This window comes from Rattus norvegicus, chromosome 10, assembly GCF_021556685.1.
Source record: "Rattus norvegicus strain SHRSP/BbbUtx chromosome 10, alternate assembly SHRSP_T2T, whole genome shotgun sequence".
In the NCBI taxonomy this organism is placed as follows: Eukaryota; Metazoa; Chordata; class Mammalia; order Rodentia; family Muridae; genus Rattus; species Rattus norvegicus.
Window position 1 is genome coordinate 20,263,456 of NC_141543.1, and position 18,602 is coordinate 20,282,057.

Genomic DNA, 18,602 nt, shown 5'->3' on the forward strand with positions numbered 1-18,602 from the left:
CTTTCTTATGAGGCGGTATCCTGGGATGAGGACCCAGATGATCTGGCCTGGGCAGGCAGGGGCCTGGATGGACAAACCCAGACTGTTTCCCCTACATTTCTGTGTCATTTGCCCCCTTTCTCCACCAAGAGTTGAGGTATGGCCTTCCAGGGACATGATTGTCCCAGGTCAGGCCCAATGACTCCTCAGAGTCACTGACAGTATCCAGAGGCCTCTGATACTCTCGAGAGCTACTGAATGCCCCCACCCACAACTCAGTGTCAGGGTCAGGTGGGACAAATTCCTCAAGCCCAACATTTCTTGAGTCCTCCCGGCTGGAACTGGTTCAAATCAGTTCCAGAAGGTCCAAGTCAGTCCTGGGCCCAGACAATGATGTAGCATATCCAGATGTCACTGCACTTTCTTTATTCATGAATTGCCCCGGTGTCCTTGGGCTTCCTCTGTGGCCTGTGGCTGGATGGCCCAGGGAAGCAATAAGCCCCAAACCATCATTGTGGAGAGCAGCAGTGGCTAGGTCTTCTAGCTGGCCAAGTCCCAGGGGATCTTGGTAGATGCAAGGTTGTGTTGTATAGTTCTGTGTCAACTTGACATAAGCCAAAGTCATCGGGAGGGGAGGGAACCTCAATTAACAAAATGCCTTCATAAGATCGGGCTTGCAGGAAAGGCTGTAGGGTATTTTCTTAATTAAGTGATTGTTAGGTAAGGGCCACACTATTGTGAACCAGCTCACCCTGGGCAAGTGGTCCTGGGTTCTATAAGAAACATGGAGCAAGCAAGCTATGGGGAGCAAGCCAGTAAGCAGCACGACCCCACGGCCTCTGCATCTGGCCTGGGCAGGCAGGTTCCTGTCCTGACTTCCTTTGACGATGAACAGTGATAATGTGATATGGAAGTGTAAGCCAAATAAACCCTTTCCTGCCTAGTTTGATTTCTGGTGATGGTGTTTGACCACAGCAATAAGACAAAGGCCTCCACGGACGGAGGACAAGGCCCAAGCTCCTGGGAGCTGCACCCATGAAATCACCTGATGGGCATGGCCAGTGCTGACCACTAGCATTCCTGGAGACCTGTCAAAGACTTTCTTTTAAAGCCCTTAAAAACTTTTGTGTGCGTGCCTATTTGTCTGGGTGGGTGCCTGTGAAGGCCAAAAGCGGGCATTGGATCCTCTGGTGCTTGAGTTACAGGCTGCTGCAGAATGGCCTGATGTGGGTGCTGGGAACAAAACCCCGTTCCTCTGCCATCTTCCCTGCTACAGCCCCCCCCCCGCCCCCAAGGAGCACTCGGCTTTGATGTCTGTCAGTAAACTCCCCTCACTTAGAAGCCCCACCCAGGAACCGGGTTCCCAAGGAGACCACCTTACTTTATTAGGCTTGGGGAGATGCTGGTGAGATCCTAAGAGTATGATATACTGTGGGCAGATGGACATTGGGTATGGGTGAGCCCCCACCAGGACCGGGAGAGATTGGGGGGGGGGAAGCAAAGGACACAACCTGAGGGCTGCAGTTTGTGGAAATGTTTTAATTAGAGGATTTGTAGATACAGTGGTTAATCTGTTGCCCACAATTCCTTACCAATGAGGCTTCATGCTGGGATACCCTCCTCCCCACCATCTTAACACAGGATGGTCACAGACCACATTCTCATGTTACAAGATTCACATCTCTGGTAATCCAAGGACTGTGGTACAAAAGGAACACTTCATAGCTGGGGTCACTACAGTTTGCTAGAAACATCAGTTACTTTAGAATACTTTAACTATAAAATATATTGAATTTCCATATATTAACCATATACATGTGTACCTATTACTAAATGTAGTCAGTTGTTACAAAATAAGACATTCTGAGAGCAGGCTACACACACACACCAGCCTGAACTCCCCGGGTGAGGCCCTGTGCCATTAGCTGCAACTGTCCATCCAAACTCAGCTCCTGACTATACTCGTGGCCAAACATACCCACAAGGCACTGGCAACCCAGTCCATACCGGTGCCACCAGCTGTGTGAGCACAAGTTCCCTCAATTCCAGAGCAAAGACTCTTGACTACAGACCTGGCCACCCCTTGATTGGTCCCTGAACTTGAGCCACTGGTGCCTGGTTCCCATGTCAAGGTTCTTCCAGGGGGCCTCAGGACCAAGTCTGATGGAGACTGATCACTGCCTATGTCCACTGCACTTCCCTATGCTCTGTAAGCCCCAAGATCATAGACCCAGCCCAGCCCAGGTGGGCCACCATCAAGAGCAGCTTCACCCAGACCAGCTTCAGCAAGCAGAGTATGTGGACGGTAGTACCTGAGGTCATCCTGTGCCGAGGCCACACCAGGCTGGTCTCCTGGGCTGTAGGGTAAGGTTGAATGCAGGCCAGGAGGTGCGGAACTGTGTGCTCAGGTGCTCTAGAGGAAGGACCCGCTGTTTGCCTGGGCCGGTGGCAGGGTTGCCTCTTCCAGGTGCAAGGGTAGGGCATCAAAAGGCCTGAAGCTAGCATCCAGGCCACAGTGAGGCCCACTGTACAGCTAACAGGCAGGGAGATCAGTGCAGGCCAGTTTGTCCTGGGCTCTCACCAGGCCTCAGCCTTGGTCTGGATCAGCCAGTCTTTCACCTTGCTGGGCTTACGAAGGCTGGATGCGGATTCCAACTTCATGAGGACCTCAACGCTGCCTGGTACCTTAAGGCCCAAAGACCCAGGTGGGGAGAACAGAACACATCTCTGTACACAGTCCTATTTACAAAGAACCAGATGAACATGGAGCTGCATGGGGCCTGGGCATATCCCTAGCAGAAGCTGTGATAGGTGCTGGTCCTGGGGCTCAGCCTTGGTGCCTGGCAAGGGCTGCAGCCACGTGAGGAGGGCCAGACATACTGAGGTACCTCCTCACATTTTAATGATGATAATGCAACAAAAACCTTTATATAAACAGTTTATTTACTCTAAACAGCAACACAGACAAAACGCCATATAAACACAAAGGAAGTGGTGCAGAATGGAGATGCTGGCCAACTTTGGATCTGAGGCTCATAAGCAACAGCCCAGGTTTCTGAGAAGGACGAGGGTAGGGAAGGAAGGAGGGACAGTGTGGTTCTGTCATACAGCCAGCTGGAGGCCAGAGCTCTGAACAGTGGGAAGCATGCCTGCATCCGAGCGCGACGAGAAGAAACTAGCTCCTAGGGGCTTACCAAGTACAAAAGTTTATCATTTTACAGCAGTTGAAATACTGACATCAATATTAAAATAAAAGCAAGTTTTACTCAATAATCAAAAATACAAAAGACTGAATATGCCAGTGGCGGAAATGGAAAATGGCGCCCGCTCAACCCTCCCAGGCTACTAGTAACTGTACGGAGCGACTTAGATCTGCAAAAGGTTGTAAACAAGTTCTTGCCAAGCCAATCCCTTCCTCGTCATGGAGCCCGGGCCGCTGCTTATGAGGGGGCAAACTTCTTCGCTTGTGCTCGAACCCTTTTCTCATATTCCACTCTGTTTTGGCTGAGGAGGTCAAGAGAGAAAACAGTTAGATAGTGTGGAAACATGACCTGCTTGCTGAGATGGAGAGGGAACCCACCCACCGTCTGCCCATGAGCAGGGAGACAAAGTGGCTGGTTATACCAGGTGGCCCTGTGACAGGGGAGGGGCAGCAACCTCCACTGAGAGGTTCTGTATCCACCTCAACCTCAGGGACTGAACATTGACAACCACACGGAATAGAGTGGTCTCGGCTTCCTGCAATGGCACTCCGCTTACTCCCACTACTGACTCTAAGTGCGGTCTGCTGGCTCCATTACTGGGAAACAGATCAGTGAACTCACTACACCATAGCCTCTCAGTATGGCTGGGAAGACAAGCGCGTATCTCCACCTAGCAAGTTCAGTAAGTCTGGTCTTAATCAGCAAGAACAGGTAAGTGTGGGACACTGCAATCAGGTGGAGGACAGCCCACTGGGACTAGGTTTTGCTCAGTTCTGAAAACAGGTAAGAGTATCTGTGGGCTTTCAATATGGAAGGCATGGGCCCACTGGTGAGACTTCAGACCTAGGCTAGCCTGCACCGTGTATATGAACAGAAAAATGATGTGAGGGAACAATGTGACCTTAAGGACCACAGGACCAAGAAGACATTTACAGGCTGGGCTCCTTAGAGCAGCAGTCCTTAGGAGTCTCACTCAACAGTCTGGCGTACGTCAGTGATCTTGCGGTGTGTTCCTGGAGCAAGCCTGAGCCCAAGGCCTGCCCTCAGAATTTACAGGGTAGCCAGCACCAGCCCAAGAAAGGAGGACACAACACTTAGGACATGCTAGTTCTGGGAGGGGCTGACATTACCATGAGGACGGCAGTTGGCCCTCAACCACAGTATTGTCATTCACTAGGCAAGGATGTGACAGCAAGGCACCAGTCCCTCAGGAAGGAAGGACATGAAGCTTTTATATATTCAGTGGAAACACACACAAAACAAGCCATCGCCGGAAATCCCAATGATGCACGAGAGAAACCCCAGCACTAAGAACTCAGTAAGTGCTGGAGGAACAGAGCCCATGTTAGCTAGCTGGGAACCAAACCCTAAGGCCAACTGTGAACAGAACTCGGTCTGAGCCAGAGGGCGCCGCTGAGCACCAGCACAGTGAGGTGCTCTAAGGGCCTGGCAGGAGTACACTGCTTCATGAGCCGCATACTTCCTGTGGGAGGCCACTCCAGGAGGCATGCAGGCCAGCAACCAGCACCACAGAACACTGGTGGGGCCTGCCACAGCACTTACACAAGGGTCAGGCCCAAAAGCACAGGTGGTTAGTACACAACAGGCAATGCTCCAGTGCGTGTTAAGCTACATCCCCAGGGATGTTAGACAGGCCTGCCTTGGCCTCCAGAAGGCAGCACACAAGTATCAAGGTTGGGCATGTACCCTTGCCCAACCTTCTGGTTCCTTCCCTGAAGATACAGTGCATATCCACTCCTTCCTGTCCTGCCTAGTTCTTGTAAAGAGCAGATCTTGTGGGGTGCCTGGACTCTGCTCTATTCCCACTGGGGTGAGTAGGAGGTTGGTGCCTGAGACACAGGGAGAACAGTGGGGTCAAGGTCGCTGCAGTAAGACTAATCTTTGAAACTCTAGCCACAGTAACTTCAGTCCTTGCCTAGATCAGCAGGATCCTCAGTCAGCAAGGATGAAGTGCAAGAGTGTGTGTGCATATGTGCATACATACAGAACTCTATTTTAAGTGTTTTCCTACAGAACTTGTTCAACTGTCATTCAAATTCTAACTGATCACGTGCGGTTATTCTCCTTCAGTAGATAATCATGGGAGCCAAGAGTACTCAACCAGCAAGGTTGTTTTATGATGTAATGGGTCAATTTTTTTATACACTTACCACAGATCACTCTAAGTGGTCCATCAGTGCCCACAACACCTATTCTATACCTACAATCACAGTCTGGGCCCTGTCCTTGCTCAGAGTAAGCTCCTTGTGCACATGGTTCTGTTGCTGACAGGTCAGATATGCAGTTTCCTTGGTGGTTCTTGTGGTGCTGCCACCCAGTGGGAGTATGTGCCTCTGCCCCAGGGCCTCCCTCTCAGCTATCATACCCCAGAGTTCCAATCTGACAGGCATCCAGTCTGTACTTCCAGGGAAGGAAGGTTAGCCAGCTGGAGTTGCTACTAACCAGTAAATTGTATAGGCCTCTGCTTGAGCTGGGTCTTGAATATTTGGTTCATTTAGAAGTTCTTGTATTCCTAATAAGATCTGTAAGAGAAACAAAAACAATCCACTTATGTGCTGGCTGGCTTTGTGTGTCAACTTGACACAACCTGGAGTTCTCACAGAGAAAGGAGCCTCAGTTGAGGAAATGCCTCCATGAGACCCAGCTGTAAGCCATTTTCTCAATTAGTGATCAAGGGGGGAGGACCCAGCCCACTGTGGGTGGTCCTGTCCCTGGGCTGGTGGTCTTGGGTTCTATAAGAGAGCAAGCTGAGCAAGCCAGGGGAAGCAAGACAGTAAGTAATATCCCTCCATGGCCTCTACATCAGCTCCTGCTTCCTGCCCTATGTGAGTTCCAGTACTGACTGCATTTGGTGATGAACAGCAATGTGGAAGTGTAAGCTGAATAAACCCTTTCCCCCCCAACTTGCTTCTTGGTCATGATGTTTGTGCAGGAATACAAACCCTGACTAAGACAAATTGGTACCAGGAGTGAGGTTTTCCTGTGACAACAGGACCATGTTTTGGGGAGGACTGTGGAAGGACTTTAGAACTTTGAGCTAGAAGAGCCATTGGGATGTTAAGTGTTCTGTAGGAGCTTGGAAAATTGTTGAGAACAGTGCAGAAGATAGAGGCCTGGCTTGTGAAATTTCAGAGGGAAGGCTCTTTCCGGGGCAGTTGCTGTTTTGATTGTGAAGATTCTGTGGTTTTGGTTAGCTGGGGCTGAAGAATCAGCTGTGATTAACAAGATACCAGAACTACTAAAGCAAGACCTTTGCATTACTGGACTATTGATGCTGGTCAGCTGGAGCTAAGAAATTAGTGGTGATTAAGAACAGACCAGCATTACTGAGGTGAAATCTTCTGGGAAGTGTTTTCTGAGAGCACAAAGAGGCTGTGATCCAGAGACAGTCAAGGTTGTACCTCATGCTGTGGCTGGACTTGGTAATGTGTAAGAGTCACTCAGGTGGTACTGGTTTTGAAGACATGAAGGGGTCATGAAGAGCAGCTAAGGACTGTCACTGTGAGAGGCCATGGAAGGCCACTGGTGAAGGTGCAGCCTCAGTTGCAATTGATGGCCCAGGACTGAAGGGGTCATGCAAAGGAGTTGAGGCTTGGAACCATGAAGAGAGCCTGTGAGAGGGTATTGGTGAAGCCTAGTTGCAGTGGAAGACCCCAGGGTATTGGAGATGCCAGTACTATGAGATGATCGCCAAGAAGAGCAGCAGCAGTGGAGCACAGGCAGGTGGAGCCTAGAAGACCAGGTGTGTGCTACCAAGGACAGAGCTGGAGGAGTGACCCAAGTCCTTGGAGAAGCCCAGAAGACTGCGAATGGATCCCAGCAATAGGACAGTTGAGTTTGATTTCTCTTTTGATTGTGACTGTGCCCTGACATTTTTCCCTCTTGAAGTAAGAAAGTATTTTAGTGGAGTCCACAGTTAAGGGGCTTTGAATTTTAAAAGATATTGGTCATTTTAAGGGGATTGAATATTTAATATGTTAAGACTGTGAGACTCTTAAAGTCATTTAGATCTTGGGAATGAATAAGAAAGTAAGGGTTGAGGCTTAATAGTGATGTGTTTGTGTGTCAAGTTGACAAAGGGTCAATTATACTGGCTGGTTTTGTGTGTCAACTTGACACAAGCTGAAGTTATCACAGAAAAGAGCCTCAGTTGAGGAAATGCCTCCACGAGACCCAGCTAATAAGGCATTTTCTCAACTAGTGATCAAGGGAGGAGGACCCAGCCCACTGTGGGTGGTCCTGTCCCTGGGCTGGTAGTCTTGGGTTCTATAAGAGAGCAAGCTGAGGGGTTGGGGATTTAGCTCAGTGGTAGAGCTAGGCCCTGGGTTCGGTCCCCAGCTCCGAAAAAAAAAAGAAAAGGGGGTGGGGGGAGTAAGCTGAGCAAGCCAGTAAGATACATTCCTCCATGGCCTTGCATCAGTTCCTGCTTCCTGCCCTGTGTGAGTTCCAGTCCTGACTTCCTTTGGTGATGAACAGCAAAGTGGAAGTGTAAGCTGAATACACCCTTTCCTCTCCAACTTGCTTCTTGGTCATGATGTTTGTGCAGGAATAGAAACCCTGACTAAGACAGGGGCTTAGTTAATCTAATGACTTAGATTGATGGGGCTTGTGGGGTATGAAAAACAGCCTTGGCTACTGTGAACAGGACAAACCCATAACAGAGTAGCCAGCTGCCACTCCATACCTGTTTGATCGTAATAGCTGGCCGCCAGTCCTTGTCTTCCTCCAGGATGGACAGGCACACTGTGCCAGAAGGATACACGTTTGGATGAAACAGTGGTGGCTCAAATTTACCTGGAGGACAGGGGGAGAAAGGAATACTTTTGGAGGCAGATGCTGTCCCCATCCCGTGCTGCCCTTGCCCTTCTGACACTAGAGCTCCTTTATAAAAGAACTAATCTCAGAAACTCAATAGCAGAAGGGCCGGAAAGAGAATATACCTTTCCCTTCAGAGGAGCTAAGCCTGGATACAGCAGACAACTCTGCCTCGAGGAACCTAAAGCACCCAGAAGAGACTATGGCCAGGAGTTGGGGAGCTGAGCCTATGCTCTTCTCTCATGTCCATAATAGAGGAAAGAGGCCAGAACACATTCCCCAAAGACCTATTCAGGGGGTGGGCACTTCACTGAACAGGCTTCAAGTACACCACATGTCTTTACAATAGCAGAAATATCCGCTCCATTCAGGTACTATTTCACAGCCGATATTTGAGAATGTGTCTCACTCTGATCTAGGCAAACCTTTTTCTCTTTATTTTCAAACATGTATAACCCCCCAAAGTGCAAGTCTAAATAAAGGCTGCCTGTTTTTTTAGCAAATGAAGGGGTCTTGGGATAGCTCTGTGGCAGCACACGTCCCTGGGGTACAGAAGGCTTTGGCTGAGTTCCTAGTACTATATACACATGGGCTGAGCATTGCAGCAGCACACACCTACACCAACTGCTCTGTAGGCTAGGCAAGAAGATTATGAGTGGAAGGCCGGCCTGGGCTTCTTAGTGAAATATTGTTTAAAAAACAAACAACAAAACAAGGGTGAGGTGGGGTCGGATAAAGGGCTTAATTCCCAGAACTCGTATGGAAAGTTACAACTGCTGCTGTTCTGGGGGAGGGAATGAAGGTTTGTTTCTTCTTTCCTTTCTTTCTTTGGTTTTTAAAAAGTTTTCTCTATGTAGAAACCCTGGCTGTCCTGCCTTGAACTCTGAGACAAAAATGGACGCCAACACTAAGGTTAAAAGCTCATAGAAAACTCCCTAACTATTCTGCACAGTGTCTCTGTGCAGCTAGAATGCTGTGGGTTACAGCATTCCTCTCCAAGCGAGCTGTGAGGAGGGACTTGAGTGACTTGTGCCTCAGGCACAATGATATGCAAATGGGAGGGTGTGACCCCAAACTAAGGTTCATCAGTTCCTTCAGATCAACTGTCTCACTATTGGGCCAGGCCTTCGGGGTTCCCATTCCCATCTCCACAGAGACACTGCTGCTGGCAACCACCTTTAAAAAAAAAAAAACCACCGAGGGGCAATGGCACACACCTCTGATCCCAGCACCTGGGAGGCAGAGGCAGGCAGATCGAGAGTTGGAGGCCAGTCTGGTCTGTAGAGCAGGCTCCAGGACAGCCACGGCCACACAGGAAAGCCTGTTCCACACCAACCCAACACAATCTTTTTGTTTTTAATGTATGTAGATATTGTACCTGTGTGTATGTTTGTGGATCATGTGTGTGCAGAGTCCATGGGAGCCAGAAAAGGGTGTCAAATCCCCTAAGACAGGAGTTATAGCCAGTTGTGAGCTGCCATGGGATGTCAGGATCCAACCTTGGTTCACTGGAAGAGCAGCTAGTATTCCAATACAGAGCCCACACTTCTGCTTTAAAGCTCGCCTTATCTCGAGCCCCTTACTCATCAGTGATTCTCAACACAAGTCTTTTTCAGCAGGCACCCTTCCCCATTCTGGTCTTTAACTTGTACTTTGCAAACACAAGTTTGATCTTACTTGCCAACCATGTTTACTTCTACCAGTGATAACCTGAATCTGAGTCTTAGTCAGCCCATCAGCCCCTCCAAGCTTTTAGCCTCAGTCAGCAGCAGAAGATGCTTTGGGGCATGGATCAGATATTAAGAGCCCACCATTTTGCTGTCCAGGGGTTTATAAGCTACATCTTGTTTCCCTTTACTTTCAATCACTTCCCAGGCTGCAACTAACACACACCTGCACCATCTCTGATTTCTGGAATCCCCAACCAGGCTTCCATGGGATTCCTGCCTTGTCTTTGTGAACATGTGTGGGCATTTATTCTCCTGGCTAGTTCTACAGAATAGTGGCAGGTTAGCTTTACTGGCAACAGCAGAGATCTTCCAGAGAAATGGCCTTCACACACCACAGCAAGTGCCCAAGAGCTTGTCTCCCTCCCAGCTCTTGGCTGCCTCAGCCCACCTCCTTGGTAGCCCAGAAGGGCCCGGAAACGGTGCATTCTGCTCCTTTGCATTTCTTTCACTAGCTGGTGACTTTTAAGACTGACTTAACTCCAGGGTCACAGAGAGGCCAACACCTCTTGTACTTCCCTGACTAAGAATGAATGCCTTCCACCCCAGATCAGCAAACCTCTGGAGTCTCCTCCAAAGCTGCCCTGCTCCCCATTCACTAGGCTGAGCTGAACCTATAGGCCATGGCAAAGGAGCTTCCCCTGCCCACCAGCAATGCCTAGCAGTTTCATCCCATACCCAGCTGTGAATGGGCCTGGCTTTTCTGGACTATCTATCCATTCTGCTTCATGGTCTGCTGGCCTGTCTTTGCACAGATGTCACAACATCTAACCATATCTTGGTAACTAGTTGGTGACAATGGTCTGTCTACCCTGCTGAGGCACTCTGTTTTTCCTGGGTCTCCATTTGGATGTCGAGGCTCCTGAAACTTCAAGGAATTGACTGCCCCTGCCCTTTGCACCTCCATACACAATTCAGATCCTGCCCGACTAATGGGGATACCCTGTGGCACTTGCAGACTCGTTAGGATAATCGTCACCTCACATAATTGCTGAGGCTACCTCAGGCTTCTCAGAAATGCCCATGGTCTCCGGAGCACAAGACTCCCCCTCCCCAGCATTTGGTGCTCCTGCAACAGCTCAGTTTCCAAATGTCCACGAGCCATGATCCATTTCTCCATGTTCACTTTTTTCCTCCTAAGCAGCTGCATCTTGGTTTTCCTCGCCAGTTTTGAGAGACTTCTTGTCTCACTGTATTTGCTCAAGATTCCACCACATGAGAGCAATGAGACCAACAACTCTGTCTGTCTCAATCGTAGCTACATACATACCCCTCAATTAAAAGAATGAATCACAGGGTTGGGGATTTGGCTCAGTGGTAGAGCGCTTGCCTAGCAAGCGCAAGGCCCTGGGTTCAGTCCCCAGCTCCGAAAAAAAAAAAAGAAAAGAAAAAAAGAAAAAAGAAAAAAAAAAGAAAAAAGAAAGAAAGAATGAATGAATCACCAACAGTACGGCAAAAAGAACTCAGACAGACAAGAAAATCCCAAACAGCAGGTAAGATTCCATCCAGTGGTTCCCAATAAGCCATGTTTAAGCACTCCTGGGGGACCCTGCAGCAGGCAAATCTCTATTTACAAACCAGCTCAGACCTGGCCTTACCCTGGGCAGAATGGTGGTGGTGGGCACTGCACACCCAAGCAAGTTGTGCTGCACTGAGATCAGTTCAGCTTTCTCTTCTAACAACAGGTCTGAAGGCCACAAGCACAGCCTCTTACTGGGATGTGGGGCATCCAACAGAACACAACAGACGGGAATGAGTGAGATTCTTCGCTCTCCTTTAGTGCTTTGAATTGAACTCAGCACCTGATGTATGCTAACTAATCTACTGGGAACTTACAGACCCCTGTTCTCCTACTCCCCTGTGGCACCTGTGGGCACAAAAGCACCCAGGAGCTTAAGCCTGACACAACTCTCCCTCTGCCTCGTGTGGTACATCCCGATTGGTTGGGACTAGAGACCACTCTAATTATATGCGCCTCTACCCTGGCTTGTCATCCAAGCCGGCTCAGCAGTACTGACTTTATCCCAGCACTGACACCTGTCTGCTAGACCAAGCATCCATAGACATGGCTCCCAAAGGGTGGCACTGGGAAGTGGACTGCCGGCTCTCTGCACAACTTACATTTTGGTGGTGAGGACGGATAGTCATCTTTGAAAAGCATCCGTAGCTTGAACAAGCCTCCTTCCCACGGAGTCTGTGGGGAAGGAACCAGAGTTAGACCTGTGGCTCACTTGCCAAGGTGAGCCAAGAGAAGTTTCCTTAAACCTGGGTCCTTCGGGCCTGTTCTCTACACTATTACTGTCCCCCTAGGACCAAAGAAGACCCCCACCATGCCTATGAGGAGCTTGGCAGTTGCTGGAAAGCTTAGGATCCACAGTTCTTGGGTGTCTGAGACACCAAAAAGCTCAGCAAACAAAAGCTAAGCCCAGCAGCTCGTACCTGCACTATTCAAGCCAGCACCTCAGATCTATCAAGGTGGGGAGAGCACACCACTCGCCACCAGACGGTTTTCCTACTCTCAGCTCATGTGATGGAAGCACTACAGTGCCCATGCCCCAACGTGACTTGAGAGACAAGCACACCCTGGCACGTCAAAGACCCACCTCACACTCACAACAGAGCCTGTACAGATGAACCCAAACTACGGTTTTGCTCAGATACTAAGCTGAACCCGGAGGCCCAAGTTTGGACAATGTCTGAAGTTAAAGGAGACCCTCCCTCTCACATAGGCTGGAAAAGAGTAGACAACTGGATGCACTGAGGTCAATGTGTGTAAAGAAACACAGCCTGTGCTCTCTGTGGACACTTTACGACCTTCACCAGCTCCTCACCTCAAGGCTGGTCACCAATCCAATGATTTGCCAGGGTCCAAGCCTCCCTACCCCACAGGCCACTCCTTATCCTGGGGAGAGCTGTGACCTGTGGCTAGCTGTGGTCACAAATCCATGTACTCAGGTCCCTATAGTAGTTCAGCTCCCTTGAACCTCTTAAGTTAGTAGGTACAAAGCCAGTGGTCACCCTTACCCCCTTCTTTCCAGGGATAGCACACTCCCAGTTCATCAGGTTCATCGTGCCATCAGGGTTCTTTGTTGGGACAGCCACAAAGCCCTGAGAAAGAAGTCACAAAACAAACCAGCTCAAGACAACAAGCCTGGCTCTCACCCAGTGGCCACAGGCTGAGTATACCAAGTCAACGGAAAGCCCCTCCTGTGACCAGACACAGGCTGCTCCTTACAAAAGGGTGGTCCTTCCTCCAGGCTTTCCTCTCCTGCGCAAGTCGGCTGAGGGCAATCCCCGACATATTCAAAGTCCCTGGAACGGAATCCACAGAGGGAGGGTTAGGTAAAGCACACACACATCTTCTAAGCCACATCCCACCCCAGCCAGAGAGGGCTGTCACCAAGAAGCAGGTAAATGAGGTGGAGCCCAGCTGGTCAAGCTGCCCTTGGAGCAAGTGCGAGCATTGCACTTTTGACCAGTCCTCAGAACACCTCCAGGCAGGCAGGTAGAGCACCAGTGCTGTCTCTCTTGTGCTCTACAAACTCAACTGCTGGGAGGTACAGTGAGAATAGCCTGCAAAAAGGCTGTCCCCTCCCTGGCAGGCATTGAGCATCAGCGAGACTTAGCACCCACTCCACAGTCAAACTCTCAGGACAGGTAGGGGTTCGCAGGTACCTCACACACTCATCTGAGGCTAGGATGTGTCTTGCTGGTTCACCAAGCACCATATAAAACACCACAAAGGTAGAGTACTAGCCTGGGAGTTAGAGGAGGGTTCAGGAACAAGGGCCCTGAGACCCCGGCTTAGAATCAGGTCCAACAGGAGGACAATCACTACTCCTAAATGTACTAGTGAGAAAAGTCCGCACCATAGGGCAGAGCATGGCAAACTTCCATAGGCAGACTACCCCAAGAGGCCAGACTATCGGCCTGCAGCTTATCAGCTCACAGTTCAGAGATCTGCCCTATGACCCTATGGGAACGAAGGCAAGATCCAGGTCAGGCCAGCAGCCTCTGCCAGGGACCATCTTGGCACACTTGGACTCCATTCAGCATGGGTGAAGGAGCATCTTCACCTAGGACCGCAGCCTGTTGTTTTGACTGTGACTCCAACCTGGATACCACCTGCTTGGGTTTTTGGTTTTTTTTTTTTAAACCTCTATATCCTTTTTAATATTACTTAAAAAAAAATCACATGAAACAGTAATCAGAGACTCCCAAACCTACAGAGCACTGGGATTTTGGGGTGTGTGCATCACAGGGACACGACCCCTCATGAACAAGAATCTAGTAGGGCAATAGGTGTTTCATACCGAATTGCTTCTCAGAGGTTCCGTTTTTTCTTTTCTCTTTTTTTTCTGGAGCTGGGGACCGAACCCAGGGCCTTGCGCTTGCTAGGCAAGCACTCTACCACTGAGCTAAATCCCCAATTCCAGAGGTTCCTTTTTTGACCCCAGCTTCAGGCTTCTATTGGTCTTGTGGGTAAAATCTCCCAGCAAGACTAGCACTAGCCTAGTCTTTTGTTTTCAGCTCAAAGTCTTCACTCTGAGGTGGAACCTTCAATTACCTCTGGACAAGAGCAAGATTCTTGCTAGAACACACTCCTGTTACCACCTCAGACAGGCCTCAAGCAGACATCCCTAGAGTTCCTGCTACTTAGACTTAGCTCAGGCTGCCCATTTTACCTGCAAAGCCATGACTACCCTAGGAATTACTGTGTGTTCTTGACCTAGCCAGGGCCTCTCAAGCTTACACAGCTGCCCGGCCATAATCCCTGAGCTACAGGTGGGCTGACTAGATATGCATCTCATCTGTAAGCACAGCTGTTCATTACCTGAACAGACAGACTCACTGGGTCAGAGCAATCAGGTGAAGCCCTGAACTTAAGACAGAGGTGGCTTGTTTCGAGATCAGTCTCACACTGTAGCCCAGGTTAGGCCAAGACTCACAACAATCATCCTGGCATTGGGATTACAGGCATGAGTCACTCCACCTGGCTCCTAGACCACTTTTTCCTTTCCTTTATTTTTGGAGACATTCTCACCATGTGGCCACAGCTGGCCAGAAACATACTATGTAGACCAGGCTGGCCTTGACAATTATGCACCACAGCACCCTAGACTGCTTTTGATGACTGTACAAGTACACAAGTAGAGAAAGGCTGGGACTGCCATCAGAGGTGGCAGCATCACCCAGGAGCCTAGAGTTCAGGAAACATTTTAGTGGGTGAGGTCACTTTTAGACAAACGCCTGTATTGGCATTTTTTTTTTTCCGGAGCTGGGGACCGAACCAGCTAGGCAAGCGCTCTACCACTGAGCTAAATCCCCAACCCCTGTATTGGCATTTTTAATATCCTGTACACTCTAAGCCAACATGAAGAAACTTTCAGAAGCACAAGCTGGGAGTGGTGAGATAGCTCAGCAATTAAGAGTACTACATGCTCTTCCAGAATACCTGGTTTAATTTCCAGCACCTACATGGCAGCTTATTTGCCTGTAACTCCAGTTCCAGGGAACCTGACAACCTCACATAGAGGCATGCAGATAAAACAACAATGCACATAAAATAGATTCTAAAATTAAAAAAAAAAAAAAAAAAAAAAAAGCACAAGCCGCCAAGACAAGCCTCGACAATGTTGGCATTCCTAAGCATACCTAGCTCTATCAAACATCCTGATTCCTTTTTTATAAATCACAAAAGGCAGCACCTATGTTCCACAGCTCCAGTCCCAAAGCACAAAGTGTACAAACTAAAGGCAAGGCTCCTCTCTTACCGACCTCAAGTCTAAAACACAGGGTCCAGCCAAAACCCAACTGTCTTTCCCCAGCAAGGAGTAAAGCCTGTCTGCGAACAAGCACAACCACGGAGGTTCTGGCCACCCCAACACCTGCCCTAATAATAGTCCTTGTAGTCAATGTAGGACCCAGGTGGCATCCATCTAAGAGGACAGGCAGTTTGCTGGCCACAGGGGCTGCTGATAAGAGCAAGCTTTGACAGCAACGCCCAGGTGACACTGGCGCACCTGAGCTGTCTGGTTAGAGGGTATGAGGGCAGAGGTAGACCCAAGGACATCAATGGCTGGAGCAGGGCACAGAAGCCTATGTATCCAATGTGTCCCTCTTCTCAACTTCTCAATGCACAAGCCCAATCTCGTCCTCGGGCTTAAGGGTACAAGCACTCTAGCTTCTTTAACTAAGGGTAGGCAGTGAAGGAGCTGCTCTCCTCACCCAGCCAGTCAGATGGCAGAAGATCCCAAGCAAGTCTGGGCAGGGTTTCCAAACAGGTCTCTGGACCCCGGGTCAGTTCTCTGAAGAAGCCTGGACACTATGCTACACAAGCTGTTGGACAGCCATAACTGACCTCAGGAGAAAGTTGTGTGCCCAGAAAACTCTGTCCTAGCATCCAACTGCAGTTATCCTAAGTGAGAAGAACCGAGAAGCTAGCTCAAGTGGTGGCTCGTGCCTGCACACTCAAGTGTTAAGGAGACTGAACCAGGGGGACCCCCAAGAGTTCAAGGTTAGCCTTGGCTACAAGAGATGCTGTCTCAAAAGCAGGGAGGCAAAGTGAGAGACGGCTCTTACCAGAGCTCTTAAAGGTCCCACGGTCAAAGAAAAGGAACCCTAGAGACACACTGGCAACGATCTAAGCAGAAACTGGTCCTTGAGACAGTGCCGCTGCTCCCGAGAGCGGTAACAGTCACTCCACGAGCTAAAGTTTTGTGATGTAAATACACCCCTACCCCCGGCAAAGAAAAATTCGAAGGAAAAAACCCCCAAAAAACAACAAAATACAATCCTCTCCCCACTACTAGAGACCGGCAGAACACAGAGGGATGGGTCTTTCTACCACCTCAAGGTTCCTGCAGTGTGCAGTATTCGTCTGGCGACACCACCTACTTCAGAGTTACTTACCGGTCAGAGAACCTGTGCAAGGTTGCTTATCTCCGCCCACCTCGGCAGAGGAAACGTGGGTACCGGCCACTAAGGCTGGCTTGGATAAGGCTAAGCGGCCTCTTCTACTCGAATGCACACTCTAGGCCCTAAGGATCCTTCACTAAGTATACCACGCCGTTTCTTGAGTTTCTAGTGGCAGAGACAGCCAGAGGAGGGCAGGACTGCAATCACTCACAGCCTGAAAACCTTTAGAATCAAAACAAATTCCCCTTTGATACCCGTTTTCTGCTATGCAGAGAGGTAATTCATCCACTAAAACGGTTCCTTAAGAAAAAAGAACAGTGGGGCAGAGAACATGCACAAGACCCCCACAAAAACCCAAACTACAAGCCTAGCGTCTCAGCAACGAACGAAGTAAGCCAAGCCTTCTGCTGTGACTCCGGGTGCTTACAGGCCGCGACACGGCCCAGTGCCCACGGCCTTCCTGCACTCCCGCTCGCCTAACTACGGAGCCCAGCACCGCCCAGAATGTGTCTAGGAGCTACTGGGAAGCTCAGATTATCTGTTGTGGGGTCGGCGGAACTCAGTACGCCAAGAGTAGGGGGGTAGTGGGCCGTGTTCCCAACCCTGCATTCGCCCATGGCACAGCGGCTGGGCCCTATTGCCCCGAAGGCCGAGACTCGGAGGCGGGAGGAGGCCGCGAGCGAGAGGAGGCCGCTGTGGCTCCGCTCGGCGCCTCCCGGAAGCTCACTGGGAACGGCGGCGACTCCAGGCGAGGATTGGAGTGCGCGCGCAAGCCGGTGGCGGCTCACCTGGGCGACCGCGGCCCGGACCGTCGCGGCGGCAGAGGCGGCGGCGCTCCTTTGTCTCGGGACTTCCCTCCGCGCCCGCCGCGCGCAGCCCGGAGCGCAGGACCCCAGCGGGCGGGGCGGGGCGGGGCCTGAGTTGGGCTGCCCGCCGCACGCCTGCTCAGCGTACCGTCTTTCCGGTCCGGCAGCCTACGCCGTCTATTTAAACATGAGCTTCGCTCAGCCCTTACTCGGTTGCTGCGCTCTCGTTGCCCGCGACCACCTACAGAGCTGGGGCCCGGGGCGCCTGTCCAAGCAGGCGGTCCCCTGAACGGCCGCACTCTTAAAGGGGACGCGACCTAGGCTCAAGGGAGCGTCTGCAAACTCCTCATCGGGATCAGCGCGTCCACTCGAGGACACATCAGAGAGTCGTGTGAAGAAAAGAAAGCATAGATTTCCAAGGGTCATTCGGATGCTCAGAGGGCACCTTACCAGGCACAGGCTCTGGAGGTATCCTTGGGCTCAAGGCCCGAGTCCCGGGAGCAAAGATCACTGAGGCCTAAACATCCTGGGAATCGTCGCAGTACGGTGACGATCCCCGGAATACGGGGCGTTGAGACATTTTCTGTAATTGGCTAGCCCTGGAATTTGGGCGGGGTAAATCTCGAACCTACCCAATGAACGGACCTAATACAAAGGACCAAACGCAAACAAAACCGACGGGGAGAGAAATGTGGAAGCTCCCTAACCTACGAATTAGCCCTCGGTGGGGGAGGGGAATGGGCCGGAACCATGGGGGAGGGGCAGCACCCGAGAACTCCCCCGCCCCTAATCCTCTCCCCTATGCTGCACCCCACACCTCGTTCCACCTGAAACCCCTGCGCGGCTTCTGTTGGCACCACTGGACACGCTGTTGTCACTCCGTGGCCTAGTCCAGTTTCCTCCGCTAGTCCTCTGCAACCCAGCTCGGTGCTCGGATGCTTCCTCACCGACTCACCGACGGGACGGGTACTTAGAAACGTCGGCTGGCCCCCTGGTGGCCATCCTGGCGCCTGCTCCATTTTTTGGCACGTGCCGGAAGCCTTCGGGGCCACTTGCAGCCAACAAGGGCTTCCTGGGATATCTCAATATGAGCCCTGTGTTGCTGGAGACTTCAGTGTTTATCTGTCAATGTC

At 50.6% G+C, this 18,602-nt stretch overlaps 1 protein-coding gene across 10 annotated transcripts; it reads right to left on the minus strand.

The window, feature by feature from the left end:
- Positions 1-1,498: 1,498 nt before the first annotated feature.
- Ube2i (ubiquitin-conjugating enzyme E2I) lies at positions 1,499-18,441 on the minus strand. Of its 10 annotated transcripts, none has more exon segments than NM_001428975.1 (7): positions 1,499-3,483; positions 5,646-5,725; positions 7,888-7,997; positions 11,867-11,939; positions 12,770-12,853; positions 12,981-13,057; positions 18,297-18,441. In NM_001428975.1, coding segments are annotated over 6 exon segments (477 nt in total). In that variant the 5' UTR covers positions 13,047-13,057; positions 18,297-18,441; the 3' UTR covers positions 1,499-3,419.
- Positions 18,442-18,602: the final 161 nt, after the last annotated feature.